General features: G+C 35.0%; 4 protein-coding genes across 7 annotated transcripts; 1 reads left to right on the forward strand and 3 right to left on the reverse strand.

Moving 5' to 3' along the window:
- Nucleotides 1-5: 5 nt before the first annotated feature.
- On the reverse strand, nt 6-2,358 carry LOC18592336 (esterase-like). The gene is made up of 5 exons (XM_018125402.2): nt 1,997-2,358; nt 1,359-1,568; nt 1,053-1,222; nt 546-810; nt 6-445 (listed from the first exon to the last, which is right to left on the reverse strand). Exons 1-5 carry the CDS (start codon nt 2,265-2,267, stop codon nt 183-185), a joined length of 1,179 nt encoding a protein of 392 aa, XP_017980891.2. The 5' UTR covers nt 2,268-2,358; the 3' UTR covers nt 6-182.
- A 4,033-nt stretch (nt 2,359-6,391) lies between these two features.
- On the reverse strand, nt 6,392-9,024 carry LOC18592338 (uncharacterized protein At4g08330, chloroplastic). The gene is made up of 2 exons (XM_007019010.3): nt 8,463-9,024; nt 6,392-7,109 (listed from the first exon to the last, which is right to left on the reverse strand). The coding sequence occupies exons 1-2, from the start codon at nt 8,555-8,557 to the stop codon at nt 6,713-6,715; spliced, it is 492 nt and encodes a 163-aa protein (XP_007019072.1). The 5' UTR covers nt 8,558-9,024; the 3' UTR covers nt 6,392-6,712.
- Nucleotides 9,025-10,128: 1,104 nt separating this feature from the next.
- NPQ4 (Chlorophyll A-B binding family protein) lies at nt 10,129-11,983 on the reverse strand. Its single transcript, XM_007019011.3, has 4 exons — nt 11,686-11,983; nt 11,461-11,577; nt 10,659-10,902; nt 10,129-10,498 (listed from the first exon to the last, which is right to left on the reverse strand). Exons 1-4 carry the CDS (start codon nt 11,908-11,910, stop codon nt 10,254-10,256), a joined length of 831 nt encoding a protein of 276 aa, XP_007019073.3. The 5' UTR covers nt 11,911-11,983; the 3' UTR covers nt 10,129-10,253.
- A 5,625-nt stretch (nt 11,984-17,608) lies between these two features.
- LOC18592340 (filament-like plant protein) lies at nt 17,609-22,826 on the forward strand. 4 transcript variants are annotated; one of them, XM_018126322.2, is made up of 5 exons: nt 17,609-17,876; nt 18,574-18,734; nt 20,373-20,568; nt 20,673-22,108; nt 22,221-22,826. In XM_018126322.2, exons 2-5 carry the CDS (start codon nt 18,624-18,626, stop codon nt 22,620-22,622), a joined length of 2,145 nt encoding a protein of 714 aa, XP_017981811.2. In that variant the 5' UTR covers nt 17,609-17,876; nt 18,574-18,623; the 3' UTR covers nt 22,623-22,826. The 4 variants fall into 4 exon arrangements, with proteins under 4 accessions (XP_017981811.2, XP_017981812.2, XP_088665460.1 ...); XM_018126323.2 differs by having other exon boundaries at nt 17,615-17,876; nt 20,376-20,568; XM_088809334.1 differs by lacking the exon at nt 17,609-17,876 and adding an exon at nt 18,122-18,254.
- Nucleotides 22,827-23,258: the final 432 nt, after the last annotated feature.

Genomic DNA, 23,258 nt, shown 5'->3' on the forward strand with positions numbered 1-23,258 from the left:
CGGACTGATGATAAAAATCTGATGCAACTTGCTAGATTTATGACCATGCAAATTTTTTTTTAGTTTTGGCCAATAAGAACAACATATACCAGCACTGAGATAGACACTTATTACATGAAATAGACATACAATAACAACTAGTTAGGTTTTGTTTTATTCATGTGTCTATGCTGAACAAGAAGTTAATTTGAAGTCCTGTGGCATGCCCGTTTCAAGGGAATTGGTGGATCTGAGAACGATCCTGTGGAAATTTGATCGAAAACAAACTTGTTAGCTGCCTCAGTGTAGTGAATTCCATCCCAAACCACTCGAACTGATGGACGTTCACATGAACCCACAAATATCTTGGTGCCATTAACTGTAATTGTTCCTCCACATATAACTTCAGTGCTGAAGTTGTACTGGCCTCCGTAGCCACAACATGTGACAAGGGGAAGCTCAAATCCTGAAAGTAATTCCAGAATCAGATACAAGGCCTATTTGCTACAATCCTTTATTTTCTGTGTGAAAAAGTTCAGCAAATGTTATGCAGTCTAGAGGCATACCGTGTTTTTGGGGTTCAGCAAAGAGAGAGTACTTGACGGAGTAGATGTCTACATATGTGAATGCAGCTGAAGGGAATTCATTTCTGAGTTGAGTTACTGCCTCCTTTAACTTGAGATTAAAATACTGAGCAACTTCATTGTGAGGCTTTAAGCAACCGACAGAGTCCTTTTCTGCTGAGGAAAAGGCCGTCAGAATGTAAGGCAGGCAACCAATTGGTCCCGTGTTGTGAATCCAAAATGATCTAGCTCCTAACCTGTATATATTCTGCAAAACAAAAACCAACACCTCACTCATTATTATGCTGCTACATGAAGACCAGAATCCAGCCATGCTGTGCCAGTGCTAAAATTCATCTGAAATTCCAGGTTTGATCATAATTGCATTGCAGTGCTAGGCTGGAACTCCATACAATCAACCCAGAACTTTTAGGCCCAAAAGATTTCATTTTTAGGGAGGAAAAAAGATAAACTTCTAGTATTATGAATCAAATGCCTCAATAGAATTACCTTAATATTTGCTGAGAATTTGTTGACTATATCAGGAACAGAAGCATTGACTTCTTCTATTGTCAAGTTCGCAAAGAACCCTTCACCAAGATCATTTTGTCCGATATCAAAAGTGTACAAAGCTTTTGGAAAATACTCTTCCTTGGGCATTAAACTTGCAAACAACCCTCCTACGTATGCAAAATATATAAAAAAAAAACTTAACGATGAAAGCTTGCTGCAAATATTGATATATAACACCAATTGAAATCAACTTCCATTGGAAAAATTAATGTGTGAAAATACAGTATTTAAATAAACACTCACCTCGTTCCCTAATCAGTTGTGATCTGGATTTAAATTGCACGAATTGTGAGTACTGTAGGTCCAAGTAGAACGGACTGAATCCACCATTAGGTATAATCCTATCTGGTAATCGGATTGTTGATGCTGCCGTGGCGAAGTTTATACCACGGGAGAAATTTGTCCCCAGTGAATCAAGATATGCGTGAAGAAATGGGAGACCAAAAGTCTCGGCTGATACAAATACAATTTTTGTTGCAGAGTCAAACCGTAATTAACAAGAGAACCTTTAACCATGAAAAAATTTGCCCATAGTAATATGACATTTATTACAAGTGTCAAACTTTCAACGGACCACCATGGACTTTAGCTACATACCATGTACAGTACCAGACTAACTTTATCTATCTGGCTTTTGCCTCTCCCTCTCTCTCTCTCTTCTTTTTTGTTTCTCTCTTTGAGTTAAGAAAATGGAGTTTCATTTTTGTATAAAAATGGATAATATACGCAGAAGTCTACACGTGAAAATAAACATAAACAGAATTAAGCATATCATAAAAGTTCCATCACGCGAAAGCCTATGATAAAACGAACTATTAATATCACAGAACTACATGTACAGACACTTGTACTAACAATACTATTGAAGATGTTATAGATACCTATGAAATCAATCATGAGGCGGCCGTCGGAGAAACGGCGGGCAGGCATGTGAAAGTAGGTGTCTCCATAAGGAGAAGTGGGAGGATCGAAGCAAGCAGCATATCCGCCAGTGTCCGAATTAGAGTCACCCAAGTTAAAGATAGCAGGGAAATCACAGTTTTTCTGTGCGTGGACGACAGGGCTCAAAATGGTGGCACTGGCATGGGGTAAGACGAGCATGAAAATGAGCAAGAGGGATACGGCTTGTTTGGGCTTGGTGGGAAACTTCATAGTGGAGGTAATTAAGACAGGGATATATGCTTTTAAGATAGCATGTAAAAAAGAGAAATGTTTGGTTTTTGAAGTGATGACATTAGCAGAATGTATATCTATACAAGTTGAACAATGCATTCCAAAAAACCAAAATATGAGTTGAATATTCCAACGCATAGCCTTATTAGATATCTTAGCCTTTCACAAAGTCTTGCTGGTTTTATTGGTTTTAGACACATGTAAGTGTACGTGTCACATAAATATTATAATAGTAAGTAAGTATCATCTCCACAAAAAATTATATTTAAACTCCTATTAATTACTAAAATTTAGCACCTTAATCTTTTTAGTAAATTTAATTTTAAAAATTAATTAAAATTGAAATTAAAGCAACAAGCTAAACTAATGAATTAATGCTAAGGAATTTTTAGAAGTTCAATAAAATGGAGCCTAGGACTGTGGAAGCACTCTACTTTTCACTTGAATTTAATTTCACTCCTTATATCAATGGGTTGGTTGCTAGCCTAGAGTCGAAATTTATCTACAATTTTCTGTCGAGATGTTGTAAACATGTCTATTTTAACCAATTTTTCATATGTTTATGTAGATTAATTAAGGTAGCTTCATTAAGCTTATACCTTAATCTTGGCTGCACATGCTATTTAAGTATTTTTCTATCCTAAATACTAATCAAATCACCTATACTCTAAGTAAAGTGAACACATGCTGTTCAAATCCTTAGTCTATTCTAAATTTCTTTTATCCAGTTGCATTTAAAGACTCACCTCACTCTAATTGTTGATTAAGCAATTAGAAACAATAAGCATTGATTTGAAATAAACAACACAATACCCATTAATATTGAGTAGAAAGAAATTAAAGTAACCAAACTACAAGTAGAGATTAATCACAATCCTAGGAATAGAATTTAGTTCAGCATATTTAATACAAAATCCAATATTTTCAAAAAAAATATTTATTTTTACAGTTTTCATCAAGGGACATCCTTTATTGTTGTTTTGATATACGTGAACGATGTGATATAAATTAAAACAATATCTACACAAGCAATTTCAAATTAAAGATCTTGGCAAATTGAAATATTTTTTGGGCATAGAAGTTGTTCGTTCCCCTTTTGGTATAGTTTTGAGCCAACGCAAATATACATTGGATATCTTGTCTGAGTGCGGCTTGATAGGAAGCAAGCCTTCACCTTTCCCAATGGACCAACAACACAAGGTTGCGTCAGATATTGGGCCTTCTTGTACTAATCCTGGTCTCTATCGACGACTTGTTGGGCGCTTGCTTTATCTCATTATCACAAGGCCAGATATTAGTTATATTATGCACATATTAAGTCAATTCATGCACAATCCTCAGCAACCACACTTAGATGCAGCTTTTCTTCAATTCATGCACAATCCTCGACAACCACACTTAGCTGCAGCTTTTCGTGTGCTTCGATATCTTAAGAATGCCCCAGGTCAAGAACTTCTGTTACCTTTTAATAGTTAACTGTCTCTTCGAGCATATTGTGATGCAAATTGGACAAGATGTTCTACCACTTTTCAATCTGCTACTAGCCACATTATATTTCTTGGGTCATCACTGCTCTCATGGCGATCCAAGAAGCAGATAGTTGTCTCACATTCCTTTGCAAAAGCGAAATATCGAGCCATGGCCATTACCTCTAGTGAGATTATTAGGTTGGTAAGGTTACTACAAGAACTACAAGTGCCTTGCTCTAATCCAGCGTCACTTTTTTGTGATAATTAAGCTGTCATTCGTATAGCTGTCAATTCAGTATTTTATGAACATACGAAACACATAAAAATTGACCGTCATTTCATACGTCAACATATTCAATCTCAAACTTTGATTCCTCAATCCATCACTTCAAAATTCCAACTGGAAGATATTTTTACTAAGGCACTTGAGCGGGACCACTTTTATAAGTTACTTGACAAGTGAGGTGTTTCAACTCTTCACACTCCAACCTGAGGGAAGTAATGAAAATTACAAGAAGCTCCAGGCTGGACTTTATCCATCCTATATTATCTTTCATATTATCTCTTTAATTGATATGTCTCTAATCCTTTCCTTGTATAAGATAATTTTGATAAGTATGATGAACTTCATCTAAGGAAGTAGTTTTATTCTAAGGTAGCATCCTTTGTGCGGTATCTTTCGGGAACAATCAATCAATTCTTATATAAATATTTGTACTTTATCAAACTATGAATATATGCTGAATTAAATTTACTCTTCTATTTACTCTTAACTGATGGGTCTTTACATGATCCCACCACAATGTTTGTGCCATTAACGCCCAGTGTTTCTCCACACGAAGCGGCTCTGTTGTTGTTGTACTCACCTCCATAGCCACAAGCGGAAGTTGAAATCCCGCCCAAAAAACAAAAAAAAAAACAATTGTTTCGGTAACAAAATATTCGTTTTGATTTCACCATTTTGGAATTGCTAAATTTAGAATAAAATTTCTAAATTGCAAAACAGTGAATAGTGAAGAGTAAGAATGGCGACTACCCAACCATTGCAAAGCAGCTCCTCTCTCCAGCCCACCAAAGCCAAACATTTTGCCCGTAGCTGACACCCTTTTCCTTTCTCTTCTTCTCCCTGCAATTGTGTAACGCCTATTCTTTTTATTAATAATTTTAAGTTCTTCTTATTTTTTTAATTTCCTTTATTTAAGCTATGACATCCTTAATCAACTTTGCTCCAATAATTATTAGAGTGTGGCCAGTAATGATAAGGCAATATGTATATATATATAATCCAAGACCTATATTAGAAATTGAAAATTGTCATTATAAATTAAATGAATCAATAATTTGATATATATAACATGAAAAATTAGGTTTCTGCACAATAAATGCCAAGTATTGAATACTTTGTTTTTTTGAATAAATACTTGAAATTGTTTTTTGCCAACTAACATTTTATATTTCATTATAAAACTTTTTATATTCATTTGAAAAACTTTTCATATTTTAATAAAATTAATTTCAATTTTTTCCATATTTTATTAGTTAATTATTTGAAAATAAACTTTTTTTAAAAAATACATATAAATTACTTTTATTTGAATTTTTTGAACAAGATTTGATAAAATGATGAAATGTTAAAACACAATCCTCAGACAACAAGCAGAATAGGGAGACAGGGCATTATAAGAAACATCTCCTTATGAAGTTATAGTAGTTTTTCATTTGGATACCTGTCTTAAAGTCTATTTGACCTGACTTTTTTCTAATTTAAAAACTATTATAAAGTTCTTATGAAAAATAATAACTTTTAAAATTAAGCTAAAATAATTTGATAAATTTTTTTTTATAAGTTTTTTTTTATAAGTTATAATTTTTGTTAAAATTATCATGAAAGGTATTTTTTTTTAATAAGGTAATATTGTAATTATTTTTAACAAATGAAGATATTTTTAAAACAAAAATAAAAATTTTCTTGTATTTTTAAAAGAAGAGAAAAAAAAAAACTCCTCCTTGGAGCTTTTTTTAAAACTTTTTTTTTTTAAATTTTGTTCTTAAAAAAAAAAGTAAAACTTCTCAAAAGATCATGTTTAACCTGACTTTTACTTTTAAGAGATAGATAAGCTGAAAAAAAGCTAGATCAAACATGCACTTAGTAGTTTCCATTATTACTGTTCTACACTTTATAAATGAAACGACAATCCTACTGTTCTCTGCTTTGGTTTGGTTTGATTTGGCAGATGACTCATATTTGAGTTATAGAAATCTATTTCTGTTGCATACTTTGCAGTTTGAACCATTTTCTTCTTACAAATGTAAAGTTTCATGGTACAATGGAACCAGCCATAACCATTTATGAAACTATTGCAGGTTTGACTGAGTTTCATGGACTGAGGAAACTTGAAACTGAAACCAAACTTAAAGGGAGATTATTGTGAAGGTTGTGTCATTTTTGTTTGGTCAAGGCACACTAGCTGTGAAAATGTACACATATGCCAGATAATAGTTCATATGAGAGAAAAGCAAATCACCCTCACCCACTATATTGGACAAGTAGTTCTATCTAGCCACAGGACTGAAGCTAAGTTAGTTTGCTTCATTGAGAAAGGAACAGCTAATAATTCCAATGATTCAATTCAATGGCCCAAAAACACTTGACTTAATTCAGTTCAAAAAGATATACCCGAACGTTTACATTCAAATTTGGGTAGTAACATTACTTTGCTCAACCCATTCAACTCTTTCAAAACTCCACACTACTTTCCTTTTAGATACTTCTATGTACATGAGTTACCATGAAATATGTAGAGAACCATTAACAAAAACAACAACAAAGAAAACATAGAATGAAAGGATTCAAAACAACTATAGACAATACTAATCCCACACAAACCCCGTCAGTATAATCCTCATTGATTACGCAATTGGATGACCACAAATAATGAAAACAGCACTAGTAAGTCACACAAAAAGCGGAGTGCTGAGTTCTTCAGCAGACGAAGGCTGTAGGGCACGGATTCTAACATCATATTTTCTACGGCCAGACACTTCATTACCAGATGATGAATCAGATCCATCTAAGACAACAGGGTAGCCTGAAGTTTTATCATCATAAGCATTTCCAATGTGGTTGCCACACTTGCGGCAAAGAAGTTTGGTTCTTTGGCGGAACAAACCCCACGAGTTCTTCAAAAAGTAGGGAATGCATTGGAACTCATCAACTTGTGTAAATCTGCTCTCGTCTATAGTGAAGAATGATATAATCCCTCGTTTTATAGATTTTCCATATTTAGAGCCAATCGTTGCAGTATTTCGACTAGAGGAACTTAGGTTTAGCTCATACCCACAAGAACCACAGCTGCAAGAAAGAATTTTTTCCACCATTTTATCTTCAGAAATGTAACTTCAAGAAAAACATCCAACTACACTAGGATGCAGAGTGCTTGAAACTCATGAGGCATTGCAATCATCCTATATCATATATATTCCATAGTTCGCTTACAGAGGGTTATTGACCATCTGTTACTGAAAACAAGGAGACTAGAATTTCAATAAGTGTTCTCTTTTCAACATATGACAACATCAGAAGGTTTACTGAGGAAGGCATCATAATTGCATCAAAATATTCCTATAAACTCTTTTTCTGTAGTCATCGCAATTTCATAAAGAACTTTAAAAATAACAATTCTTGAATACATATAAACGGTAGTGCTAGGACTTTAGTACTGCTGTCACATGAAAGAATTTGTAGATCCCAATTTCAAATGCCAATGTAATAGGAAACTGTAAAACTATCTCAGTCCTAAAAGTTCCTGAACTGTCAACCAACTAAAAGTAAACCAAAAACAACAATCCCATCTGAGTTCATCACCTGCCTTTATTAATCTATGTCAAACAGAGCAGATGAAGTACAGAAATTTAAGTACTTGTAGTAACTGCCGAAGGTAAGGAAATCGAATTCAACTCAGCAACCCATAAAAATTGAATCTTCAGATGTCTCATTACTATCTCTACCAATTACCAAGCAAGCCAGAGTATGTGAATAACTGAAGTTACCATAAATGCAAAATAACATAGATAATCATTTCATTGACATCAGAGATGCTAGCTCATTCACAAACCCCAACCCCTGGACCCCTCCAATCCATAACTTTTAACATTGATGAAGTAGGCTGCTAGTGCAGCAATATTAGAATTCACCATAGTAATAGTTAAGCAGCTGATTTTGCACCAAAATGACTGTGACTGGGCAAATTTGACCAAGATAAAGAAGCATTGTAATGGCCTAACAGGGTAGTTCCTTTTTTTTTTTTTTTGTTCATGTGATCTATAAAGATTTCTCTTTCACCACTTTCACCCCAAGTGGTCCCATTAACAATCAATTTAATTCTCATAAAAAATTTTCTTATAATCAAAAGCTAATTTAAAACTCGGCCTTGTCCTCCAATTTAACACTTAATAACACTTTATTAATCTAAATCTATCCCCTGCTTTACAATCAATGGAGAAAAGATAAAAACAGAAACTTTACACTATTTAACACAATTAGACACAGTCAAGACAGTCGACTTCCTCCATAAATCAGCAAAAAAACAACATCCAGAATCAATCAACCCATAACAAACAAAACCCAGAAATCAAAATCCAAAATTTTAAACATACACAACAAAAAAACCCCATCAAAATTCACCCAAAAGAAAAAAGAACAAACCTGTAAGTTACATGCCCTTGAGAAGCAGAAGAAAAAGAGTGATGGAGATTTCCATTAAGTTGTTGAACATCTTTAACAAAAACCGATTTCTCCATTACTGCTTCTTCCTTCTTCCCACAGAATCAACGGCTCTGATTATGACTACGACGGTGACGGTGCTAAAAAAGCCCGAGTTCTAATTGAGATGTTAACTGTTGACTGGTTGGGTCAGAAACGTGTCCCGCTGATCCGGGGTGATGCTAACGGCTCAATTTTCAGGGGCTGAGTTAGAGAAGGAACCAAAAAACAAAGAAGAAGAATTGATCCTGTAACAGCAGCAGTTTCTAGATAAGGGGCAAAGGCTTAGGCAAAGGCAGGCTCCTTGTAGAAAAAGGAGAATAATCTTCGTGATAACCTTTTTTGGGGTTTTGGTTTCTGGCTGTCCTTTTCTGGGTGACGACGTGGTATATAACGGACACAAGGCAGCTTAATAAGGATTAATTATTGAGGTTAATATCCGTGTTAAGAAGTTAAATTGTCGGGTTGGCAGCTGGGATTATCTTCAATTTACACGTGTCCTTGTTTTAGTTGTTAATGAGGAACAAGTAGCATCAAGTCATCAAATTGTTTCTTGGGGGGCATTTTACTTGAAATGATTAGTAGCATTCATGGGAAGGAGAGGATATTGATTTAAAAGAAGTTTGGTTGTTTGCCAATCATTTGACTTTTTGAGGAGCCTCCATCAGCATGCATTACCATCCTTGATTACCACTAATAGTGTTTAGGTGGATAATACAACTTTACTTGAGTAATGTTCTTTTGTTGGACAATAAGTTTAAAAATCATCATTCCCAATTATATGAGTATATATATATATTTATAATGTTGTGCTTATTAATTTTGAATGTTAATTATTTTGTGAAGTTAATTAATGCAGGCACCATGGCAGTTTAAACTTTAATTTTAGATAATAAATTAGAACCATTTCATTGCCACTTAAGCATAAATTGAGGGCAAGAAATGAATAAAGACCTTAGACATTTGACTATTAATGCTTTTCCCTTTTGTACCAAAGAGAAAAAATGTATAGTATTTAATTAGTAGTAATTATGTCTAAATCATGGGTGTATCCACATGTTAGGCCGTCAAGCACATGGTTCGACCCTATCAAATTAAATTAGCCGTTTTGATTGGGCTAATTAAGGAATTGACCTTCTGAATCATTCTACTAATGTCTAAATTCTTGAAGAAGTTTCCAACTGAGTCGACCTCCTCCCAGTTTTGTTAGAGTAGAAGTACTCCCTGTCACAAATGCAAACACACGGCTAAACCGACAAAACGCTGTGCCCATGTTACGAAGGCATGGTCGGCTTTAAAAATTAAATCAGTTTTGATGACCGACCAGCAGAAGCTAATAGGCTTTTGAAGTGGCAAATTCCAGGAATTTCAGTACCCCCTTTCTTTTTTTGCTCAGGATTCCCAACACAGAACTGCTTTCTTTACCTGTTTTTGATTCTGTTAGATTTGATCAAGTGGAAAAAAGAATTGAAATTCTTTACGTATTGTTCAATTTCTTTGGAGATGTGTCCTTTCATTTACTTTCCACAATGTGCATTTGCCATTACCGTAGCCATATTTTACATTTTTTTTGTTCCTTTCTATTCTAAAGCAATGTAGGTTCAGCCCATTTGAGTCAAGAAAAATTCATTGATGCAATCGACAGGCATGAGAGAGAGAGAGAGAGAGAGAGAGAGAGAGAAAAGTATCAGGCTTTTACAAGTTGTTCATGAAATTTGTAGGAAGAACAAGCATCTACTTTTCATCTTCATCTGTGACAAATTTACCAGTCCCAGGGTTTATAGCAGCGAAGAAGAAGAAGGCAACGTTGAACAACACGAGGGGTTCAATATCGCTGATGGGGATTCCTGTCTCAATGTTTAGTTGGGCTAGAGCTCCCTTTCCTGTTATAATTTCTCCTATCAATGAGAAAGCAATACCCAGCTGAGCCAATCTACCAACAAAGAGCTCATTTGCCTTTGTGAATCCAAACAGTGGACCTGACACCAAAGCACAAAAACACAAACCAAGTTTTCTTCAGAACATAATGCATGGCATGAAACATATTGAAACATTGAACTTGGTTCTAATTTGTTAGATTATATAACAAGGTCCAGAAACGTTGTTAAATTGACATTTCAAAAAGGGCACAATGTCTACCTCCTTCCTTGAGACCCAACGCACCCCTGATGCCTCTGCCAGGAGGGATAACTGCTCCTTCAATGCCTGAAGGCGGGTCATCGACAAAGCTGCCTCGGTCTCCCAAAGCTCCTATTGCTCCTAGGAGGGTGAAAAGAATGAAGAAGAGAAGAAGGGGTTCAGCTTCATAAATGGGAATTCCAGTCTCCAGGTTCAACTGCGCTAGAATTCCTTTCCCTGTTATTGCTTCACCTAGCAAGGATGCCTGCAAGATTACACCAAAAGCCGATTGTTAATATGTATCAGTACTGCTCATTTTAATTTCACAAGAGAATTTGACATCTCAATTTTTGCCCTGGTAAAACAGTTAATCACTCTACCCTGTTTTGTTTTCTCTTTTTTTAGTGCCTAGAGAACTGAGGGACAAGCTGACATTGCTAACAGAACAGCACCAGCCCTCAAAAACAATGTGTTTGAACAAATAAAGGAGCCAAGTGAAATCTTTTATTTCCTTTAATCTGTTCTGAGTACAACGCCCAAAATTTTCTGACTAAACCAATATTTTTCCTCCGACTTTTCATTGTGAAAAATAAATCATTTTTAAGCAAATTGTTAACAATTATATTGTGTATTGATACGACACAGCAACAACTGCTAATTTTATTGAACAGAACTTGTTGCTATTAAAAATCCAACCAGCATCAAGGAAAAACAATGAAGCCAGCTACAATCCCAGCTAATAAGAAAATACTGAAAACTGATGAGACTACTCAAGTGCTAAATATTGCTTGGTTGAAAAGAAGTTCTTAAGGGGATTACTTACAGCAAAACCAAGCATGGCAACGCGTCCAACAAAGAGCTCATTTTGCTTGGTAAAACCAATCCCTCCAGAGGTGCCAAAGATACCATCTTCAACCTTTAGCTTTGGTGGTGCTGCAGCCTTTTAAAGTACAAAAATAAATAAAACTCAAGTTAATTAAAACCCAATCAACATATATTAGTGATAACGAAAAAACAACATCCCCCTCCCAAAAAAAAAAAAGAATACCCTCTTGGGAGCTGCTTTGGTCTTTGGTTTGAAGACTGCAAAAGTGGTAAAACCTCTAGATGAAGTAGCAACACTGTCAGAGAATGGGTTCAATAAGAAATGAAAGAAGGGTTTAGGCTTTAATCCTTGAGCTTGGAATTGGAGTAAAGGGTGTCCTCTCTTCAAGTTCACTACATGGCTAGTTGATACACTAGTACTAGACATGAGCAGCATGGTTTGAGCCATTGATACCTCTCTTTGATAACCTTTTCTGATGGTGAAGAACTATGTTACTAAGCTGCTCTTTTCACTCCCTCTTAATGCTTATGTGTGCTTTAAAGGTCAGAGGTGTGGATGTGGTGCGAGAGCCAGTGACAGGCGATTAAAATGCCCACGTCGTTCTGTACTGGTTTTTGGTGTTTGAGATAATTTCATGCACAAAATAATATGACAAAATTATTGAATATTTTTTCCTCAATCAACACAATCCTTAACAGGCTCTAAACCTTTTGTAGTCCTGAAATTTATAGCCACATAGTTTTCATAATAATTTTATATTTTGAATAGCTACATTATCTATATAAAATATAGATTTAACTTATTAAAAATATAATAATATTTCAAATGATTTAATTTGTTCCAATTGCGAGTAATTACTGTTTTAAAATAAAATAAAATATTATATATTAGTAGTTAAAATTTTTTTTTAGTAATTTAACTATTTTCTTGCTGAAGCTATCTTCAATTTTTTCAACTTGAACGGACTCTAAAGATCTTATCGATACGTATCACCTAATCTTAGGGTGCTTCCTGTCTGCAAAAAAATCTGTGGTGCAGATGCAAAGGGATCTAGAGTCTTCTAGATAAAAGCCACAATGCCACATGTCACGGTGTGTTTCTCTTAGGTCGAATTCAGACATGGCTAAGTTGTCTGAAACCGAGTCAGTTCGCCCAGTTGTTGGAGATGTGAGCCACGCGTTCGCTCAGTATTCTGGTTCCCATCCTGAAAAGATACATCATGCGACAAAGGAATCCAGAATATACTGACCTCTCTTGATTTGACACGTTTCACAAGCAGGCAATCCACCTGGTTTTTTCCAAGATTCCTTGGCACAAAGGCATTTACGTATTTGGATTGAACTCTGTCTTTAAGCCCAATGCCGGTTCTGGGCTGTTGTTTGAAACATTAATTTCACCGAGCCACAAGCCCATTATCAACCCTGATTGAAAGTTTAAAGCACTTGATCAAAGCCCAAAAATAAGTGAAGGCCTGTCACTTTGGACTGATTTTTATTTGCATAAGAAAGTAGAGGTCCAAAATCCAAGACATGATAATAAAGAAGAATAGCAGAAGCAAGCTTGTATCTCAGGGAAAGGTTCCAAGGCAGTGTGAAGAAGAAGCAAGTTTCGTTGCTTTCTAATTTTGCACTTTATCGTGCTGGCTAATAGACATTATTTAGAACAAAGGTTGAAAACATATAGAAGCAAGGCAGTACCAGAAAGCAAGACCTCGCCTATATGTAGCTGCCTAGGACCACTAATTTTGGTCCAAAGGCCCCGACAAGCTAATGTGTTGTTCGAGGGTCTCTTTCTATCATTCACAGAGAATTCTCATATCGCCAAGGTGAATCCAATTTCATGTTTATAATAACAAATAAGCCTATGTAATAAGCCTTATCAAGAGAAGATGTTCAAGCACGCTTTAATTAAAGTGGGGAAATACCTCACCCATATTCTGACAAATTTAGCTAGCTAGGGTGTTGCCCTTTCTTCAATCACTACAAAGACTACGTTGCCTAGACTTTATTCAAATATTGATGTGGAAACTATTAGTATATGACCCACCAGATCGTTGGTGTGAGGAGTTTGACTATTTGACATGAATGGTGGCAAAATTAAATGTGTATGATGATACTATTGAATGATGAATATTCTTCTAGGTTCATTTCGAAAATTTTAAATATTAAAGAAAGGATTTGGAATTTAAATTTAATATAAATGGTGACTGATTTTATTTTATTTTTAAATTTATGGATTTTATTAGATCCTTTATTTAATGCTTAAGCCTTCCTTAATCCCTACATCTCACGCCCCCTCCTTGCACACCCATCAGGGCTTTTACATAAGGCCCATTTTATGGAACAGGAATGGCAAGTGGTGACCCAACAAACGTTAGAGTTTTGACTTTTGAGAAGATAAGTAGTTGCTTGCTCCTCTCCCACACAGCCTACGACGTGATTGCCCCATCACTGCATGGAATAATTATTTGTGTGGGCACTGGAGGGCGGACGTTGGTTTAAATAGCGTGCTCTATTATTGGCTGAAGGCAACTTTATTAAATTTGTGCTCTCAACCATTTATTGCACTACATAGATACACCCTTAGAGCACGAATAGAATTAAAGTCACGAGTGCGTGAGAATTTGTGGTCACTTGCACAACCATAAGCAGGTCGTGTCTCTTTTCTCTGTCCGGGGCAACACTGCTGAATGATGTGATTTTTGAACTTACTACCAAAAAAAAAAAATTAATATGTCAGAGGTGCAAAAGTTACAGTCTGGCACCATCATCTGAATCACAACTCATAAGATATAGCCAACACATACCCCACCATCAGCCTTTGAATTATTGGTTCTAATTCAAGTATCTTTTTTTTTAAACTTAAATAATAAAAAAAATCTTTGAATTATGGTCATTTATATAACTAAGTCTTTATTTTTAATTGGATCCAAATAAGTTGTTATTTTTTTATTTATACCTATTCAAACTCTTAATATCCTAAATGAAAATTACTTTCAAACAAAATATTTTAAGTGAAAATTAATATACCACATGAATAGAAAATGCTATCTGACATTGAGTCCAGCGGTAAATTTTTCATTAGAGTTAAAAGCTTGTATGAAAACAAATAATAAGAAATTGTTTGGATATATAATAAAAAAAATAAACCTTAATTGTATAAATGACCATAGTTCATGATTTTTTTAAACTATTTTAACTATATTTTTTTTACGTATAAAGATTTATAAGATTTTATGATATTCACGTTTTCAAGTTACGTCATACATCATATGAATAGAAAATACTACATGACATCGAGTCTAATAGTCAATTTTTCATTAAAGTTAAAAGCTTGTATGAAAATAAATAATAAAAAATTATTTAGATATATAATAAAAGAATAAATCTTAATTGTATAAATGACCATAGTTCATATTTTTTTTAACTATTTAAACTATTTTTTCTTATTTACAAAGATTTGTAACGTTTTGTGATATTGAAGTATGCACAAGTATATGATTAAAGCTACAAAACTATAGGTGAGCTAAGGAGAGTCATGTTCTTGCATGCCCCGATAAAGTTGCAAAGGAGCGGGGGGGCATTGAAATTCGGACATATAAATCCGGATTATTCTTATATATTTAAAATGGTAGGTACTTAGTCATGCATTGAGTCAAGAATTCATAATCGTGCACCCTTACTCTATCTTGACTTTTCATGCATGTTTGTAAAAGCAACAATTATTATATTCAAAGTATTAAAATTGGAGAATCACTACAACCATAATTGTTCTCGATATTTTTATAGAAACCTTTGACTAATTAGTCCAACAAACAAAAGCATAATTAGTTATAATTAAAAAAATTAACATTTATCAGATAAACTTTGAATATATTTAATTGAAATAATTATTTAAAAAAACTCTTAAAGTATTTGAAAAAAAATTGAAATAAACTTTTATTTTTCTGTTTTATTTAATTGAGTTCATACATTTTTATTTTTGATCAAGTAAACTTTTATATTAATGATTAGCTAATTATCATTAATTAGAATACTACTTGTTATTTTATATTTACATAACGTTGATGTGAAAAATAAAAAATACCATATAATCATACTATAATCTTTTATGACATATTAACATGATATATGATTTAAAATAACGAGTGATATTTTAATTAATAATAATTGATCAATCATTAGTTATAAAGATTTATTTAAATCAAAATATAAATATTTGATTGAATATAATAAAAAAATAAAATTATTTCAAATAATTCAAGAGCATAAGCTATTATACCGTATATATAACAATGTTATTCCTTGAGAAATTATTTCAATTGGATTCCTTAGGAAATGTCCTTTTCATACGCAAACAGTCATCTAGAGATTTTTGGCTTAGTAAATGGTTGTAGGAGCAACTAGCATGTTCCTTCATCCAGTATTCCAAGACTAAGGCTATAATGAATGGCAAATGCCAAAGACCATTGTCTCCTGTAATGCACAGCAAGTTGGTAACGAGTTCGACAGGGACATAATTTTAGTCTGGGCCCAGCTACAGGTCGCTCTACCTCCCTTGTTTTTTATATGCCTAGCTTTTGGTTTTATTGAGTACCTCTAAAACTTGACACTTAACTCTTCTATATTTTTTTCCATTACTTTTCTATTTAATACCGTTAAGTTTATTTTCAAGCATTATTAAATTTTTCTTCTAGATTTTATTATTTCGTTATTAACATAAATTTAATGAAATATGAGATTTAAAGATTCTAGAGTCTCATCCTCGTCATCAAAACAAGATTTCAGTGACATGGTGTATTTATATAATAAAATTTAATCTCAGATGTCCACCAAATATCACATTTGTTAATAATTTGGAATCAAAGTTATTAACATAAGGGAAACCTTAAAATATACCAAATTGTCCTTTTTATGCTTGAAAAAAGTAGAACATTGTAATCCTGAAAGAATCGCAGATATTTTATTGGCAGGCAGCTGGGAATTGCAAGCAAGAGAAAAGATTAATAATTAACCAAAAAAAAATCCAATAATTTGGGGGGAGGAGGAGTGAGGACGACTTGTTAATCTGTACTTTGGGCCCTGGTGGGAAAAGGTGATCGGGTCCTCCTCCCACATGACAGAAACGTATTATATCCTCCTTCTGGGCCTTCACCGCCAATGTACATTGTCCTCCACGTGACTACAAAGTGCTAAAATGGACTGAACTCTGCACCTCACTCACTCCTCTCCTATCATTACCAGGGATGTAAGAGCCAAGAGTCGAATCTCATCTCTGGCTTTGCTTAAGAGGTGTGTACCAGTCCTTCAAACCCATAACTTGTAATTTCACTTCACAAACGAAGGAAAGAAGTTACTGGTATGTTGCAGCCAAAGAGGCCAAGCATTACAATCGCATCATTGGCCCTGTGCTTTTAAGATTAAGATTAGCATGTATATATAGTATAGAGATGGGACAGGGCTGACAAACACAGGCAGAAAAAGAAGATTTGGACAGCAAAGCCACCACTCTTTCAAACCTCTTCCATGTCTCTCAAGATATTAACAAATTTAACCACTCCTTGATGGTATCTTACTTATGCTAAAACCCCAATCAAACTTCTACCTTACTTTCGAACCCAGCTTTGAATCAAACGGTACCCAACTGTCACAGGCTTTCTCAGCCGTTTGATCATTTGATTGGAACAAATCTCAAGAAACCAAAGAACCTACCTGTAGCGGAGGCGGTGACGCCATCTCATAGGATTCCCTCCAGTATACTAAAAAGACAAACAGGGCACAGTTAAAAAAAACACCCAAGGCCTGAGACACTCAGTGAGACAGACAGAGTACTCGAAATTCAGGAGGCAGACGTGGAAAAAACGCTTTTGTTTTTTTCCTGCAACTGTGTTTCTTACGATACCTATGAAATTTAACAGTAAGGATTAATTAAAGCCCCCCATTAATGTTTCAACTGCTAGGCGGGAATAAGGGGCAGCTACATTTTCAAAAACTAATTAAAAGAAAAGACAAATGAATAAAGTAATTTGAATTTTTTATAACAGGAAAAAGCTGAAAAGTTGGTTTTTGAGTTTGAGGCTTACAACTCTTTGAGCTCATCATCACATTCAAATTCACATGCTGTCATCTCTTCTTTTTATTTAAATGAATTTGAATAATAAAAAAATGAAGAAAACCAAAGGACAAAGAAAAGGCCAAGAAATAGAAGCCCACATTATCTGAAAGACTTGTTGTAGTGATTTTTTTTAGTTGATTATCTACTGACATTCCACAGATTTTCTTGCAGAGTTTGTTTTAATGTTTTCTTTTTTTCACCTTTAAACTAAGATTTCAAATCTGAACCCAACTTTGGTTTTCTATTTCTTTTCTGGTTCCCTATCTTGTTTAAGGTTCTTTCTTCTCCGCCAGTCAAAGGTATTTGATCTGGGTCAGCTCAGCTGCTCTGATTCCTCCGTGTTGTTCCTTTTCCTTTTATTTCATATGTCATGAGTTGGTTGTATACCTGGTTTTTTTTGTTTTTAGTTTTTAGTGAAATATAAAGAAGAGGCCTTTGAGCCCTTTATCCTTGATGGGTACCCCAGGTTTAGGATCCTTTTTATTCGGTTTTCTATTTCTGAGTATTTCTTTTTAGCTACTGTTACATTGATTGTGATTTATCTTTCTTGCTAATGGGGTTTTGAAAGATTTGAAAAATGAGATGGTTAGTTCTAGTTTTGTGATTCAAGTAGTGGACTTTTGGTGACATTTGAATTACTACTTGTAGGAATTGAAGCTGCCTTTTTCTTCATACTGGTATTCTGAGTATAATTTTCTTTTCCCTTTGTTTATCAAAAAATAAAGCACTTTTCTGGGTCTTAAAAGTGTAATCTGTTGTTGGGGTTGGACAGTTAGAGGGTTAGATTTGAAGCAAAGCTGAGAAAATGATAAGCCAAGTAATGCTGCTATTTTTTAATGTTTTAGATTGTTGAAAGTTCTGCTTTTTAAGGGGTTTGCTCATATTCTTTTATAGAAATAGATTTTGTCCTAGGTTGTCCTCCTTATCCTTTATTTAAGAAGATTTCTGGTGGGTATTTGGTGACATCTTGAACAAGCTCCTTTCTTTTGTTTGCAGATGAACAGTTTCTGTTGAGCTGATTGGTGTTGGGGCTATTGGAATTTGCTATGGAAAAAAGGAAATGGCTGTGGAAGAGGAAGTCTTCTGAGAGGAGTCCTGGTGAAACTGAGAGTTCTGGATCGTTATCTTCGCATTCTGAGAGATATTCCGATGATCAGGTAGGTGGATAACCGATTGACTTTCAGAAAAAAGCTTGAAAGCTTCTTGTTGGTAATTTTTTTTTCTTTTCTGGCTTGATTACTAGATTTCGATGCCATACTCTCATTAATGTGAATTTAGTAGACCTTCTGATTGTATGATCCATGTATTTTACCTCTCATCTCTCATCCAAGCATTATTTCTATTGCCAGAAATCCCTTGATAACAGTTTTGACTTTTGCTCCTTTTCCTAAAAAAAGTTGGTGATGAGCTCTGAACTATTTTCATATTTTTCAACGTAGCTCTTTTCTGCCATTTCTCTTGTCTAGTGAATATTTATGTTTTAACGCAATAATGGGGTAATAAGATCCTTTCATCCAATAATTGTGTTAGTTGCTTATTAGTTGCTTGAAGTTGTATTGGCTCAAGTCTGCTGTTCATCTCAATCAAACTTTTATAATTTGATTTTACATGACACCTATTTGCTTTTTGATGTTTTTGGCTGTCAAGTTGGTTTCTGCCCAATAGCTAAAATTGTACGAAAGAGGAAATAAGTAGCATAAAGAAATAGTGTGAAGTTTGGTATGAGTTAAACTTCACATACCGACTGGGGTTGCTATATGTTGTTATGCAACAACATGATGTGACCTGGATAGTTGACAAATGAGTGCTTGAAGCCTGAATAATTTTAGAGAAACTTATTTTCACTTTTACTTGTAACATTATAAGTCAGCTGTCCACATACGCAGGTTGTTTCTAATAATTTATTGATGAACTATTGAGATAACTCTCCTTATTTAGATTTTCTTTTCCTACATAGGAGAAAGATAAATTATAGTATCTTGTACAGGAAGGCGTATAAGGGGGTTGAAGCTGTCTTTTAAGGTGCTTTTGTTGTGATGTCTTGTGGAGCCATGAGGATTTTTGGATACAAATGATCTTACCGGATAATGCTTCTTTCCCATCATTGTAATTGGATACCCTCAACTTATTATTCAACTAATAGCAGCTTTTAGTTGAAATAGGTCGAATGTTTAATGTGAAGAAACCAAAGTGATTACTGGGACATGGTAATTTCTAAAGGAACAAGTTGACCGCAAGCATCTTGTGAAGAATGATAGCTAGAAAGGTGGAGACAGTGCAGTTACAGTCGCATCTCCAACTAAATTTTCTATGTTTCAGTTCTAGGATAGAGTCTAAGCTGATTTGCTCTTCACGGTGATGGCTGTTTTACTAACAAAGAAAAACTTTTGTTTTCTTAGAAAAGCATATAACTGAATGTGTTCACCTAAGATATGCTTAGTGCAACCATATATATAAGGAAAACTGAATAAATCATTAATTTTTCCACTTACAGATTAAAGTATTTATAGAGAAGAATGCTTTTTTAAGGAAAGAAAAGGGGGTTAAGAGGGTAGGATCCTCATTCTTCTCACCTTTTCAAGCACCTAAATGTTAATTTTCCTCCACTTCTAAGATTTTCTTGCTAGGTGTTGCTTGTGAGCAATCCAAACCAATATTCTTTTTCTTTTTTCATTTTTATGGTGGAGTTAAATTGTGCTTGAGTTTTTATTAAGTTGGTCTTTTCTAATTATTTGTCCAGAATACACTTGGTTGTTCACAAATAAGATTGATTTTCATCTCTGTAATGGTTGAAGCAGGAGGCTTTCAAAGCATCGCCTAATAATAATGCACAATCACCTGAGGTGTCATCAAAAGCTTCAGCAAATTGTGAAGATGTTAACGATAGCATTAAGAGGTTGACAGAGAAATTATCGGCTGCTTTAGTTAATGTTAGTGCCAAAGAGGACCTGGTGAAGCAACATGCCAAAGTTGCTGAAGAAGCTATTGCAGGTATTACTTGTTAGAGAACATGTTCTAAATGGTTTATTCTTTTTTCACATTTATCATTTATCTTTTTAGTAATAGTCTAGTTAATTTTCTGAATTGAACTTTAGGTTGGGAAAAGGCTGAAAATGAAGTGGTGCTATTAAAGCAAAAACTTGAGGCTGCAGTTCAGCAAAACTCAGCACTAGAAGATCGGGTGAGCCATCTTGATGGGGCTCTCAAGGAATGTGTTAGGCAGCTAAGACAGGCAAGAGAAGAGCAGGAGCAGAAGATTAATGAAGCTGTAGCAAAGACTACCCGGGATTGGGAAACTACCAAATTTGAACTTGAAAGCCAGTTTCTTGAGCTCCAAGATAAAGCTGAAGCCGTTAAGTCTGAGCCCCCTCCTCACTTCAGTCCTGACCTTTGGCATAAGATTGAAGCTTTGGAGAAGGAAAATTCAGCCCTCAAGCTTGAGCTCTCATCTCAGTCAGAGGAGTTTGAAATCAGAACAATTGAAAGGGACTTAAGCACCCAAGCTGCTGAAACAGCTAGTAAACAACACTTAGAGAGCATAAAAAAGGTAGCAAAACTTGAGGCAGAGTGCCGAAGACTTAAAGCCATAGCGTGTAAATCATCCTTGGTTAATGACCATAAATCTCCAGCTGCCTCCTCAATTTATGTTGAATCCGTCACTGATAGTCAATCAGACAGTGGAGAACGGCTTAATGTGGTGGAGATTGATACCCACAAGATGAGTGGCTTGGAGGCAAACAAAGGAGAACCTAGTTGTTCTGACTCATGGGCATCAGCTCTAATTGCTGAACTTGATCAATTCAAAAATGAAAAGGTCATCAGCAGAAATCTCCCCAGTTCTTCTATTGAGATTGATCTCATGGATGATTTTCTTGAGATGGAGCGACTTGCTGCGTTGCCTGAAATCAAGAGCGAAAATCAATTTCTTGAATCAAAAGCTACTGCCAGACAATCTAATGATGGTGATAGCTCGTTGAAGGCTGAGCTTGAAGCCATGATTCATCGAACAGCGGAACTTGAGCAGAAATTGGAGAAGATAGAACTTGAGAAGGCTGAACTAGAGATTGCTCTTGCCAAAAGTCAAGAAAGTCTTGAAGCATCAGCACTACAGTTGAGGGACACTGAAACAAAATTGGAGGAGTTGGAAAGGGAGTTCCACATGGCAAATGAAGCAAAGCAACATCTTGAGTCTCAACTCAGTAGCATGGAAACAGATGCAGAGACAATGTCGTCAAAGATTGACTCATTAAAAGCAGAAATTGAAAAGGAAATGGCCCTGTCAGCAGAAATTTCAGTTAATGCAACCGAATCAAAGCAACTTCTTGAGTCTCAACTCATTAGCATTGAAGCAGAGGCTCGGACAATGTCTGCAAAGATTGATTCATTAGAAACAGAAGTTGAAAAGGAAAGGGCATTGTCAGCACAAATTACGGTCAAGTGTCAAGAATTGGAAGAAGAGCTGTTAAGAAAGAGACAGGAAGCTGAGCTCCAGCAAACTGCAAACTCAAACGTTGAAGTGAAGATAAAACAGGTTACCCTTCAGTCTTCATTTATTTACACTATTTTGTGCATCTCTATTTACTAGAGAGTTTTAAAATTACAGTATATTCCATCTTTCTAATAGTAGCATGACCCTACGGCAGGAGGATTTGGCTGTAGCTGCTGGAAAACTTGCTGAGTGCCAAAAAACAATAGCATCTTTAGGGCAGCAACTGAAATCTCTTGCAACGCTCGAAGACTTCTTAATTGACACCACGAGCATACCAGAGTTCTCTAGAGGAGGATCATTGGTTTCTAAAGCTGGTGGAGAACCTTGGAAGTTGCATTCTAATGAAACATATTCACCCAAAAGAGATCCAGATTCTCCAAGAGTGAATGCTGACCATTCTGGTCCTTCAGTAAATAAGAACGATGGAAACACACCACCGTCTTCATCTTCATCTTCATCAATTGTTTCATCAAATCATGCCAGTTCAGAGAAGAACCGAAATGGGTTTGCAAAATTTTTCACTCGGAGTAAGAATGGGATTCAACTAGAAATTTAAGAGACTTAGATTAGTTGTTAAACAAAGAAATTGTTTGTCATTTCGAAGGCAGTGATTAAATGCTGTTTAATCACCATTAGTTAGTTCACTTTTAGGTTGTCTCATTTATAGTTTTATACATCATGAATGGTTGTCTAGACTCTGGATACAAAAGTTTCATATTGAAATTTCCAATATCAAATGCTTGGGCTTATGCTTCTGTAACCTTTGCCTTTACTCTTTTTTGTTACTTTGATGCAACTTGACAGTTGTATTTCCAGTTTCCTTTTAGATTTTGGCCATGTTTGCTTTGAAAGAGTCAAAATGGGCCTCTTAGGAAAAGGGAAAAGCACAAACTTCTTCAAGCCATTTACTTGTGGTCAGATCATATGATCCATTTTTAATTAAGGAGGTATGAGTATCAAATAAATAATCAAGCAAAAACAAGTAAATTGTGGTTTCTCAGCAAAATGAAGAAAGGGGTGGAGTATTTAATGTTGTTGGTTTTGCTGCAAGGTTGTTTATGAAGGCTTGTAAATGAAGTTGCTGTCTAACCTGCAGGTTGCAGGTTATTTGATGTGAATTCTGTTATCTTTGGATTCTAAATTCTCAAACTAGGAGTTATTAATCTTATATGATTATTGTTCTTGGAATAAG

Source organism: Theobroma cacao, chromosome 8 (genome assembly GCF_053813885.1).
Source record: "Theobroma cacao isolate CCN51 chromosome 8, ASM5381388v1, whole genome shotgun sequence".
NCBI classification, from domain to species: domain Eukaryota; kingdom Viridiplantae; phylum Streptophyta; class Magnoliopsida; order Malvales; family Malvaceae; genus Theobroma; species Theobroma cacao.